Source organism: Manis javanica, chromosome 14 (assembly GCF_040802235.1).
Source record: "Manis javanica isolate MJ-LG chromosome 14, MJ_LKY, whole genome shotgun sequence".
In the NCBI taxonomy this organism is placed as follows: domain Eukaryota; kingdom Metazoa; phylum Chordata; class Mammalia; order Pholidota; family Manidae; genus Manis; species Manis javanica.
Window position 1 is genome coordinate 50,245,727 of NC_133169.1, and position 13,064 is coordinate 50,258,790.

Below are 13,064 nucleotides of genomic sequence, written 5' to 3' on the forward strand. Positions count from 1 at the left end.
AAAGTAAATGCACAGCAGGTCCCATCTTGATGCCTGGGGAGGAGCGGCCTCACTGGGGGCCCCATGGGAAAGGACAGCTGTTTAGCTCCATAAAGAACTGCGGTGTTTTACTATTTAAAAGTTCTAAAATCTCTACAGCAGTTTGGAAGTTATGACTAGTGTATTTTTGGGGAAGAGGCATACACTTTGAATTATAAAATAATTTAGTCACAGGGATGGAAGGACAGCACAGGGAATATAGCTCATAATATTTTAATATCCTTGTAAGGCAACAGGTGGTAACTACACTCATCACAGTGAGCATTTAGTAATGTATCTAATGGATGAATCACTAAGTTGTTCATCTGAAACTAGGCTTCACTCCTGAGAGGGGAGGGGAAGCTGATCGGAAGGTGGGGGACCACATGAAGAAAAACTGAAGAAACAAGGCAGAATATGTGGGAGGCTCACGAGGGGTCACCACATAAGTAACTGAACACTGTCACATGCAGAAGGACCTTGTGTGATACAGGCCCAGGGGGCTCAACCAGGGAAAGGGGCAGAAGGCTTCAATTTGATCTCGAGGAATGCACAGGGCAGGGGGCAGCGGAATGTAGTGAAATTAGAAGGTTTCAGAGCCCAACAGCCCTGTGTTCTCTTCCTGGCTCCCCACTCACTTGCCAAGGGACCTCAGGCAAGTTCCTTAGCCCCTCTGAGTCTCAGTTTCTCAGCTATCAGTGGGGATACCAACAACTTTCCTACAGCTTTGTTGTGGAGGACTAAATGGGAAGAGATGTCTTAAGCACAATGCCTGGCACATGGCAGCCGTTAATAAATGGTGATTGTGATTATCTGAAAATTGAACAGGCTGGCTCCACAGAAGTCAAATCAAACAAGGCTAGACAGTCAAGTTCCCCCAGGAGACTCTTTTGCATTGGCCCAAGGATCTCTAGGGCCCCTTCTAAATGTAGATGCCAGGATGATGCCTTGTTTGTGTTCTGTCCAGTTTTTAAAATTTTGAACCTATGCATAGGGATTCCGAGGGCAGACCCACACATGGCAAATGATTCGTGGGTCCCAGCCTTTTCACAAATGTCCTATGTCCTGGAATCTAAAATCTGGCCCGAACTGTATTATTCAGAAAACTGCCCAGCTGCGTCTGAAGCAGTGACTGCAGGAGTGTAACAAGGACTTCTTTTCCTCCTGTAACTGCTCCTCAGGGGATGACACATTCGTGAACTATTTGACCTTGTGTGACAAGCAGGAATCACTATCTCCATTTTAAGGAAAAGGAAACTGAGGCTCAGAGAGCACATTCTGCTTCAAGATGTTGTTGCTAATGAGCATCAGGGCTGGGACTAAACTCTACTGCGTGACTCATGCTAGTGTGTTCTGAGTCAGAAAAAGCTTTATCAGTTAGGAACTGAGAAATGGGGAGTCTTTTTCACATCAAATCGGTGTAACTGCTTCACACTCACTTTAGCTCTGGCAGATTTCTGACACTAGTGGCTATATCTGATGCTTCTGGACAAAGTTTCTCCACCAGCTCCAAAGGCCCAAAGAAAGATTTATTTTGGCCAATAAAACTCTTCTTAACTAAAATAAAAGGGAAAACAGAAGTGTTATTCATAAGAACAGGTTTGCAAAATGTCTTCAGAGGCCCACAGTCTCTCCCGCAAAAGCCAGATGAATGATGCAGAGCTCTACCACTTCATCCTTTCTGAGTTGGTCTCAGCGACTGGGAAAGGCCAGCCAACAAATGAGCTCTCCTTTCCCTGGACAGGGTTTCTCTGATCGACCTTTTGTGCTCTAACTCCAAGTACTTATTCCATGAAATAACCTTCCTATGATCACCTGCAAAATCCTTGCCCGTTCTCCCTCCTATCTATGCCAAAATCAGTGATTGACTTCAAATCATCACCACCATCCCTAATCTGAACTGCTACCACAACCTTCTAATGGGTCTCCTTGATCCTAATATTGTCACCTCCCTACCTTCACAATCTATTTTCCACACATCTGGAAGTTCTCTTACAAATGTAAGTCAGGTCATGTTTTTCCACTTACATTTTAAGTACATTTAAAGGATTTTAACCTCCAATACACTTAGATTAAAATCCAACTCACCTGACCTATAAAGGTCTATGTGATCCAGTCTCCCTCTATCCTCCATTTCCCTTATTCTATTTTCTCCCATCAGCCCTCTCGGCACACTCAGTTACCCAGTGTCTTCCTTAAACCAAGGCTGTCCCACTCAGGACCTTTGCACTTGCTTTTTTTCCCCCTCTCTCTAGGAATGCTCTTGCCCCAAATCTTTGCATGGTTAACTCTTACCTCTACTTTAGGTCTCATTTGGTCTCAGCTCACATTTCACCTCCCCAGAAAGACCGTCCCCTCTCACCCTAGCTGAAAGGCTTTTTCCTTGATATTCTATCATTTAATCCATTTTGCTTCCTTGAATTTGTAGCATTTTATAATTAGGGTTGTTTGTTTCTGTGTTTATGGTTTGTCTGGTCTTCTAGAGTTGTGCCGTCCAAGACAATCGCTGGTGACATGTGCTACTGAGCACTTGAAATGTAGCTGGTGCAATTGAGATGTGTTAGTAAGTATACAACACAAAGTTGATTTTTAAGCCTTAATATAAAAGACAATGTAAAACATCTCATTAATAAGGCTTTTTAATACTGATTATGTGTCAAAATGGTGGTATTTTAAGTACATGGGTTCAATAAGGTATATTCATAAAACCAGTTTCACCTGCTTCTTTTTACCTTTTTTAACATGGCTACTAAAACAGTAAAAATTGCTCGCCTGGCATTTCTGTGGGATAGCGTTGTTCTAGAACGTCGAGCCTCGTGGGCAGGAACCTTGTCTGTGCATTGCTGTTATCGTGGCACCCAGAATAATGTTTGGCACTGGTGAATACATGCTGGGCAAACAGCTAGCCCGAATTTCCACGCCCCCAAACGCCCCTCAGGCTCACCTTTCAGCCCATGTTTGAGGCAGTGCTCCATCACTACGAAGAACTGCTGCAAGGGGGCATGGTCTGCATCCAGGCTGCGGCCCAGACTCAGAGCAGACTGGAGCAAGACTTTGATGCTGAGTTTCATCATGTGCATCAGGTTGGCACGCTCCTCCATCATCTGGCACTTGGAAGCTGTTGGAGCAGAAGCAGAGACAGCTTCGTTAGAGGACTGTGTGGTCCCGGGCGTGGAGGATCGACGCGGGGAAACCGAGGGAAGATAGGCCAGGCGTGGGGCCAGGCGGTCTGTTCGGAGCGGGGACGTACCGGCGGCCGTAACCAAGGTTCGTAGGCGGCCCCTTATCCTTGTAGGTCACGGCGGCACCTGGGAGACCTGGGCCTACTGTCTGTCTCCAGAGGGCTCGCCCAGAAGTTGCTAGGGAAACGGCCCAAGGAAGGGCGCAAACTCCAGGAAGCCCCGCCCCACACTAGAGGGCGTGCAAGGAAAACGTTCCGCCCCTGGGCATTCTTATTGGGCGAGCCCGAGGCCACGCCCACAGAGCGTGCAGGCGCCATTTTGCGTCTCTGCCCTGGCGGCCACGTTCCGCGTCCTACCCAGGCGGTCTCCCGGGCCTGCTGTTTGGTTCCCTCATGCAGCCCACCAGCCATCGGGGAAGCATCTGCTCCTCAGTTCCGAGCTCACATTCTCGTCATTGCCTGTCTTTTGTACACAAACTGCGAAAATTACGAGTTTTGCACTTTTTTGTAAGTAAAACTGAGAGTCAAATGAACTCGGCTGCATTTCCATTTCAGTTACTTTCATCTCGTCAGTTTTGAAAGTAAAAGTTTGTTTGCACCCAGTATTATACCCATGACATGTGCTTACAAGTGCCTCTTCAAGTCCAGGAAGCTGTCCTAGAAATTAAAAATGTAGACCCCAAATTTTACAGTCCTGGCAGGAAAACAGCGCGGGGCGCGAGGCGGGGACCCCGGGGCCGCTCCGCACCAGCGCGAACGTCGTCTTCCAAATACCTGCCAATTGGATGCAGGGAGGGATTGTATTTAGTTTGGCCTCGTCTGAGTAGTACTGAGGGTAGGCAGCCTCTCATGTTTATTGTCGTTTAGCATTTCTCCTGGGAATTGCCTCTTAAGCCTTTTAACTTCTTGTTGAATTGCCTTTGTCTAACGCATCTGTATATTCTGAATATTAATCCTTTGTTTTATGTCATGGCCATTAATACGGATTATAAAAATAATTAAAAGAGCATATACATGTATAACTAAATCTTGACTATATTGTGACTGAATTTATAATAAAGGTATTGATAAATATTATTGAGACCTGAGACAGACTGGAACTAAAATTTCCACTTTGAGCAAAACCCAAGGCAGCTGTTGAGAAAGAAAAATCGGCCTAAACATTTTATCTGGGTTGTGCGGAGAGAAAAATGGGTTAAGTAAAGCTTTTTTTGAACGGGGTGGTACAATTATTTTAAATTTTCAGAGAATCTTATGAATTACATTTATAAATTTGAAAACTGTACCGAATGGCATAATTGGCAAAGGAAATAATTATAAAAGCTCATCTAGAGAGGGAAACCCTGAATAGGCCAATGACCATAGAAGCAACTTGGAAATATTTACTCCCGAAGACACTGCGCCGGTCCACAAACGAGCGGTCTTCGGAGAGGAATGCATGTACGGCATTCCTGTGCAGGGGTAGGTAGGCCGAGATGATAAAAGGAAGTGTTTTTCCAGATCCTCAGGTTTCACAGGCACACTTTGTTCTCCCAGTTTACAGAGGAACAGCAATTCACTTCCTACCCCGCCTCTGCCTCTAGATGCACTGACCTGAGGTGCAGAAAGCTCAACAAACCAATTGTAGGGGAAGACATGAAGAGCCTCAGATTTCTCACTGCTTTATGTATTTCAGGGAACCTGGTCTTGAGGAAGGGGGTGATCACTAGCCCTCTTCAGGGTAGCCTTAATTTAGAAAGTCAAAATTTTTTTTCCTACTACAGATTGATGTAATTATTTTTAGCCAATCTCAGTAGCCCTCCCTAGGATGTGCCATTAATGTGATGGGCATGTTCCATAAATTGAATAAGGCAAAACTGTCGCTCCAAGTTTTTAATGAAAATGGATTTGAAGTACACATAAACTAAGTCTTCTTGTCAAAAAATACTGTATTGGCAAACATGTAATGAAATAAGCAATGTTTAGGTGTTCAACCATTTTGAGTGTTCTCAGTTCAACAAGGTAACTAAGTGAAAGAATTACAGTATAATTATCATCTGAAGTCCTGGTAAAGCCTTTTCTTGGGAACTTTTTGAGGTTGTGAAATTCCTTTAATATGACGAGGTTGCATCCTTTTGCAACTCAGGTGATAGTCATTTGCTTTGAATAAAAAATAAAGGAACAAAAAAATAATTGTTGACAATAGGTCAGTGTGATTTGGGGCACATTACTGGTTGGAGTTCAAAGACTTGATATCATTACCATAAAAAACTCCATTTCTATTTCTTATATGAACCATGTTCCTCATCCATAATTTCTGTATTCTCGGGGATCATATCCATAAAAAGCCAAAAAACGGATAAAATCTTATCATATTTCATCAGTAAGACATATATATTCATCTGTAGATACATGTTGTGAAAAAACTAACACCAGCTTATAAGGAGAAGCAATTCCAAGAAAAAGTTCATGTATGATAATTATTTATAAAAATTATACTTTCATTCCTTTTGTCACCTTAGCATTACTAATAATTTTAATGGTAATTCATTCCAGGAGAAAAGTATTTTATACACTTCAAGCTTTGGTCACAAGAATTATTAAATTTTAATTTACTTAGAAGTTTTGCTGAGATAGGATGACCAATAAAAATTTTAAAAACATGGAAGTGGAATAGAAATTCAAGTTCAAAGAATGAAAGGGAAAATATAAAGTTTTCAAGTATTTGATATTTTTTAGATGGGTAGTGGCATATATCAAATCATTAAGGTATTTACATACCACTTTATAAACTTAGAAGAATGATGTGACAATTTAAAAAAAATTCTGTATTTATAATAAACCAGAAAATGTAAACTTTATAATTATGACAGAATTTTATGTCAACTTTAAAAGCTGAAGTTTTTTTTAGGGGATCATGTGAGCAAACACTAAGTTTTAGCTGGTCAGAGCTGGGTGGCCATGGCTCCTACTGTTGCTGGGCAGCTGCGTCTGGGGAGGTCTCTCTCTGAGCACTAGGTGAAGCCTCAACCTGAACAGGGGAGGGTTCTTGACTCTGAAGGAAAAAGAATTCTCAGAATTCTTGAGCAGGTCTGACAAGGGTAGGTAAGGAAGGAATTCACTAAAATGAGAGTAGCAGGGAATGGCAGCTGCCTTGCAGGCAGCAGAAAGCAAGGAAGAACAGAGGGAGGAAAGGGAGGTTCATTGAATTCCTGTTCGGCATGGGACAAATCCCTTGACAACCCCTAAAGCCAGGGCACCTGTTGTCCAGTGTCTGCTTGGATCTGCACAGTGTGGGAACTAAGTCCCTCCCACCCAGGATCTGGGGGAGCCGCAGAGCACTGGATGGAGAGAGATTATGTTCTGAGAACTTCCCAAAGGCAAAGAAAGGAGATTTTCAGGCAGGCCACTTGAAGAGCATGATGGCACAGCTGTGTCCTGTCCGGGTCACCCAGGTGACGGGAAGTTGCGACCCCAAATCAGAGATCTCAGTAGTCCTCCCTACTCGTCTGAAGGATGACAGAGAGGGTGAAGACTTGTGCTTAAGTCTGGAAAATAGAATTAAATAGCAAAGTAGCAAAGACTCTTACCACTGGAAGAGCGCAGAGACAAAATGCATTAGGTTGAGCAGTAAAGTTTTTATTTAAGGCAAAAAATACACACTCAAAAAAAGAGTGCAGGCAACCTCAGAGAGGAGGTGCACTTAAGGGTTTGGGTTTTGGGGTTTTATAGGGCCTTTTGGGTAGGGGTCAACATAAGGCATGATGTATACAGGTGATTCATAATTCCTTTGAAGTTTTGTTTTAAGAATAGGGTTATTTAGGTGACTGGGTTGACCTTGATCTTGGCATTCTTTATCCACATAGGTTCATTTACACTTCAGAGGTCTATCTCCTGTCCTGGTTACTTAATTAGGGGACTGGAAGAAGAGGAAGAACAGCCTATAGATTAAGTTAAAGAATAAACTGGGTCTTTTTCACAGGCTAAGTAGATTTTACGATGTCCCATGTCTCTGCCCTACCTCACTACCACTGTTCCGGGGAACGCGTCAGTGTTGTGCAGCCATCTCATCCATCCCCCTGCTCTGTTAGTCATCTATTTTCATTCATGCTCTATTTACAGAGTTATGGAAAATTCTAGGAAGGATCTTTAAGCTGTTCCATCTCTCAGTTTTACTAGCTTTGTGACCTTGGCCAAGCTATTCACATCTTTAAGCTTCAGTAAAAATAGTTTCAGCACAACACACAAAATGTCACCAAGTGCTACACTTCCTGAATTGCCAAATAAATGGTCTGATCAGGGATCTTGACCTTGACCGTCACACGGGGGTGGGGCCTGGAACATAAAAGAGGAGCCTGTGGGATGATGAGCTGGAGGGAACCTACAGCCCATTTCCAGGCAGCAACCTGGCCAAGGACCAGCCTCTTGCTGGAGAAATGCTGGTCAATGGTGCCGGGTCAATGGAGTTTTCACAAGATGAAGATCTGGATTTTTAGATAAAACCTGCTAATTGGCTTAAAAAAATGCTTTTATACTGTGCAGGATAAAAAAATAATTTAACTATCAGTTAAACAGCTGTCAGTTTGTTGTAACCTTTGGTGTACAGTGTAAGTACTCGGGGTGTGGGCGCTACAGATTTGTTCTTGGGATTCTGAATTATGGAGAAGTGACTAGATTCTTTATAAACTTGACTTTTTAGTTTTGAGGAGCCCTTTGGTGTCGCAAAAGGTCTTATAATACTGTACTGAAAGGAGGAAAACCATTTTTACACTTGCTAGTTTTCAGGAATTTTCACTTATCTCAATAGCATCTCAACTTAAGTTCAGCAACATGAAGTGGAAAAAGTTAATGTGCTTCATTTTGCAAGGAGCTGCACCAGCTGTTCAGGAGCACTTGGCACATGGAAAATACAATTCATGGGAGGGAACAGACCACCTACCTAAAGGCATATATCTGTCTATTTAAATAGTTATGCAATGAAAGAATGCCTTCTTCCGTGAATAACCACGTGAGGACATCACGCTGTGTACGTTAATTCTTAAGAACATGTATGCTTTGTGATACCTCCTTGGGAGGAAGCGCCTCTCTAAACAGCAAGATGTAGAGCCTGGTGTGTGTGTATGTTCTGTGATTTATGTGAAAACTGTATGTATAGAGATGAGTGAGGGTGCTACGTGCATTGACACTCTGAAAAATACAATAGGATTGGAGGCAGTTTCTGGATAGGAGGACATGCTCTATTCTGAATGTTCTATTGTAGGGTTTGGTCTTTTTTTTTTAACCACGTGCTCTTATTACTTAAAAAACAGTAACAACAAAAAACTTAACCAGACAACTCCAAAGAATGCAATCACTGTGGCGTGCTATGGTAGCAGGCCCCACATGGGATGAGATTTTAAAAACAAGTATTCAAAGCAGTCCATCACATCATCCTTTAACCTGTATCACCAAAAAAATTGTGCCTGGCAAGAGTGCTGCTCACCTTCAATCTCTGCCCCTTCACTGCTCCCTATGAAAACCTCTTCCTCACTGCCTGGGTGAGCAGCTAAATGAAAGAGGCAAATGAGCCGGCCCTGGCCTAGCCCTTGGCCCTGGCTGAGGTGGTGGCCACTGTCTTCTGCCTAGCCTTTCTGAGGCCTCTGCACAGCCTGCTGCCCAGGGTCCACTTCCTTTTCCCCACCCCACACCTGTCCTACCTGATGACTTCAAATTCTGGCTACCTTTGGGCACTAGCCACACAGCTTATCCTGGCAGGTCCCCACATTTCAGCCCTTGGTAAGTAATACATGTTCATAATTTTTCCTAGATTTGTGCAAAAATTATTTACTTATTATTTCCTTTAAATCAACTAATTAAAAAAATCCACATGGGATATATTATGGCGTTTTGCTTATAAAGTCAAAGGCATGGAGGCATTGAAGCATTATGATTAAGAGCATGGGCTTGAGTGGCAGCCTGTCTTGGTTCAAGTTCTGGCTCCGTCCCTTTGAACTTTGTCAATTCAGTTTCTCTCTTTGTAAAATGGGGATAAAAATGGCACCTATCACATGGGGCCAGCAACATAGGCAGGGGCCTGGAAGTCAATCTCCCCATTCCCTGATCCCAAGGGGTCATGACTTGCTGCAGGGATGCGGTTATCTGGTTGGGTGGGCAAGGCCCCTGCCCTGCCCAGGTACCTGCCTAAAAGCTGAGCCAGTGCCAGCCTGGGGCAAGGCAGTAGACACCTAGCCCTGCCCTGAGATTCAGAGGGTGTGACCTCAACCCTCCCCAAGCCAGCAGTGGTCCCGGATTGGGGTCAGGGAGAGGTAGGGAGCAGTTCGAGGGGGCCAGGGCAATTGAGAACCTGTCCCAGGAAGGCAAGTGGAAGGTGGGACCACACATGAGCCCGGCTCCAAGGCCCCCAAATGCTCCTTTGTTCCACCGGACTTCACTCCCCAAACACAAATTCAAAGATAAAATTAATAAGAATTTCAAGTGGGGGTTACTCTGAGTGCCACAGTGATTAAAGCCTGCATTAACTGCACACACACCACAAATCCAGTCCTCCTATCAGCTATGGTTACTGTGAGGATTAAATGAATTAAAGTATGTACTGATCTAAGGCTAATACCTGGCACTCAGTAAGCACAGTATCAGTATTAGCTTTAATAGCACTACTATAAATGGAAAACAAGTACTTTTCAAATATGCTTTTGTTCAACAAATATTCTGTGCTGTTCTACGCACTAGCACATTTCATTTGGCAACGAATGGCTAACATTTATCATTGGCTTACTACATGCCATGAACTACCTAAAAAGCCTCTGGAAGACCCCCTGCCTCGACTCTCAGGGCTGACTGCCTAGAGGTGGATATACAATTAAACACTCACTGACTTGCACAAAGGTGGCGAGTTGGTGGGACTAGATCCCTGGGTTGAACAGGCTCTTTTATTACTTTCTAGTCCTAATTTCCTTGCCAGAATCTCAATCAAGCAGGTTTTAAACTTTTCTCTACTCATTAATCTTTCTTAACCACTTAAATTCTCACAATTCACTATTCTAGTACTGCTGGCTGATGACTTCTACAGCAAATCTACCCAGTAGATAGGGAATCAAGAAACCTCAAAGGCACGTAATGCTTCTCAGATACTTAGTCAGCTCGGCCTCAGAGCACTTTCTATGAAGATGGAATTAAATTTAACCTTTAAATATCACAGATGGGTAAGTGGGTATTGTATTCTTAGCACAGTTCTAAATATTGGGCTTTCTAAATCAGGCTCTCAATAGCATGACCATTTAATGTTTTCATTTTTTGACAAAGGCTGAAAAGGGTGATCAGCGATCACTGGGTGAATCAAAAAGTCCCTACTTTACAGGCTGGGAAATGTGGTGAGTCGTCTGCATCACACAGCAAGTTGCTGGTAGGGCTCGCCTGGAACCACCACCTTCGTGCTTTACTCCTGGGTGAGTCGGGATACGCTCCAACTCCTGGAGCTGTGAGCCGTGCTGGCATTTTCAGATTTAAAGGAGAGAACAGTACTGGCTTCATTTCTCAAGTACTTTTAAATTCCAGACTACCAAACTTAAGCTCGTACGTTTTCTTAGCCTGGAGTCCACCAAAGAGAATGAAGGTGCCGTCTGGGGCACACGCTAGCAGGGAAGGGTCCCAGTATGGGAGCCGCCCCATCTCAGGCCATCCGACTGCAAGTATTTATCTTGGCTGGGCTGCACGGTGTAAAGAACACAGACGGGTAGCTAGGTGTGTTAACAGGTTGTTTTTTAACGACTCGTCTAACCGGCTCAGGAAGCGAAGCGCACTGGGGCCGCCTGGCTGCCACCGCCAATAGCCGCGGTCCCGCGAGCGCACGCGGGGCGCGCCCGGCCGGAGCCTACCTGCGCGGGCCGCGCCGTCCGCGCCACTGTCCGCGCCGCCCAGGCCCGCGGCCGTGCGCAGCGCGCCTCCGTAGCTCGCCGACAGGTTGCCGGTGGCCTTCCGCGCCAGGGTCAGGATGGGCACCGACCAGCCCTCGGCCGCCGGCCGCGGCCTCGCCGTGCCCCGCAGCTCGCCCGCGCCCGGTAGCTGGCTCCGGTTCACGATCTCGAACTCTTCTCCCGACTCGGGCCCGGGCTCCGGCGTCGGCGCCTGCCCTGCTGGACAGCCGTCCTTCCCGTCGGCCATCTTGGCCGCGTCACGTGGCCCGGCAGACGGCGGACTCGGCACGGGCGGGCACGCGGGTGGCGCGGGTGGCGCAGGCGGGCGCTCTTGGGCCTCCGTCACCGGTTTTATTCGGTTCGCTACGTTTTTCTTCCTCTTTATCTCCCTCGTTTCTTTTGTTTAACTTTAAAAAAGTTTGGGAAAGTACAAATCATCACATAAGAAACATCCACCAACTGGAGGACTTGTTTCTGTGAAGTTACTCTTGGGCCTTGTCTCCTTAAAGGATGCACCCATCTGGCTTAGAACTCAGCCCCCATGACTTCAGATTACTTTGTGACACTAGTTCCTCTTTTTTATTTTCATTTCATAAGTTAGTTTCTCTACTTCGTTAATTTTCCGTGGCAGCCAGCAAAACCAGCCCTAAAAGGGCGGGGAAGGAAACTGGGGCAGGCAAGGCAGGGAAATAGGATTTTTACAAAGAAATTGACTACGACGGCTTAGCAGGAAAGAGCACACTGCAGTGGACTGGTAATCAAAATGTTCAACTTCTGCTTTTTATTAGTTAAACGGTTTAATAGAACCTACCTCAGTATTCAGTTAAGATTTTGCAGTAAGGAGTGCGTGGTAGATGCTAGCAATCGTGATGATGAGACAGGGACCGTGGGTGTGGTCAGAGTAGGGCGAGGGCCTCCGGAAAAAGACCCCTACCAAAACTCCATATTAAACAATTAAAGAGTCACATTAATTCTCTAAAGTAACATATCAAACTAGGAATATAAGCATTCTTTAGTGAAGATTAGTTAAAACTAAAAAGCCAGGAATAACCTGGCCTGGAATGTTTGAACATCCTCCAGATAAGAAAATACCTCAGCATAGCCCATGTCTTGTTTGTGCCAATTAAATGATGCTATTGTAAAATTTACTTTAGCCTGCTAAAAGGCCCAGTTAATCTTTAACTTTGCCCAAATGCTGCTTTTCCTCCTCCAGCCCTAATCAAGTCAGTAACTCAGCTCACCTTGAAAGCAAAACAAGCAGCCTTGACTGATATACTCCCAGACCAAGAAACTGCTATTCTGAGAAAGGATCAAAACAGTACATTTCTTATGTTAACTCCACAAAATAAGCGGAAAAACTGATAAGAAACTTAGTGTCTCTTTGAAAAGAAACACTTAGAGACCATCTGGTGGATCCACATCCCTAACTCTTGGTCTCTCAACTGCCTATAAATCCCCTAGACAGCTCACCACCACGGACTCTCTTGTCCCCTCCTGGCGTGAGCCGGGAGCTCTGTTCTTTCACTTATCTCTAAATAAAAGCCTGTACCTTGCACTCCTACCTTGACTGTTTGTGAAGCTCATTCTTTGGCTTTGTGAACAAGAACCCCGGCATCAATGACTTAATCAGCTAAGTGGCTTGGGCAAGACATTGTCCCCTTGTAGGGAGTTTAGTCTCTTTACTCTTTGGGAAAAGAAGAAAATTTGGCTAAATAGAAACTCAAAATTTTGCTACCATTTGACACTTTGCAAAGTGCCAGGTGGTGGGCCTCATCAAAACTAGGAGAGCTGTTTTGATGACTTCCACAGCTTTTAAGATTTTTTTGAAGTTGTTGCAGATGGTTAGAAATTAAAAGACTTATAAAAATCTGGATTCCAATGTCCTCTCTTGAGACATTGGAAGAGTTGGCAACTCAGAGTATATTCTCTGATGGCAAGAAACTGGAGGAGTGGGCATTGGCTGTCCTTTTAGA

General features: G+C 44.6%; 1 protein-coding gene across 2 annotated transcripts in view; it reads right to left on the reverse strand.

Annotated features, from left to right (window-relative positions):
• RUFY1 (RUN and FYVE domain containing 1) overlaps nt 1-11,369 on the reverse strand; it is a 53,121-nt gene extending 41,752 nt beyond the window's left edge. Inside the window, exons 1-3 of one of the 2 annotated variants that reach the window (XM_073221741.1) lie at nt 11,053-11,369; nt 2,963-3,136; nt 1,458-1,575 (exon numbers count right to left, since the gene is read on the reverse strand). In XM_073221741.1, coding sequence (XP_073077842.1) covers nt 1,458-1,575; nt 2,963-3,136; nt 11,053-11,338 — 578 coding nt within the window. In that variant the 5' untranslated portion in view covers nt 11,339-11,369. Of the gene's footprint in view, nt 1-1,457; nt 1,576-2,962; nt 3,137-3,268; nt 3,420-11,052 lie in introns of those variants that run through there. The other variant, XM_073221742.1, reaches the window with a different exon arrangement.
• Nucleotides 11,370-13,064: the final 1,695 nt, after the last annotated feature.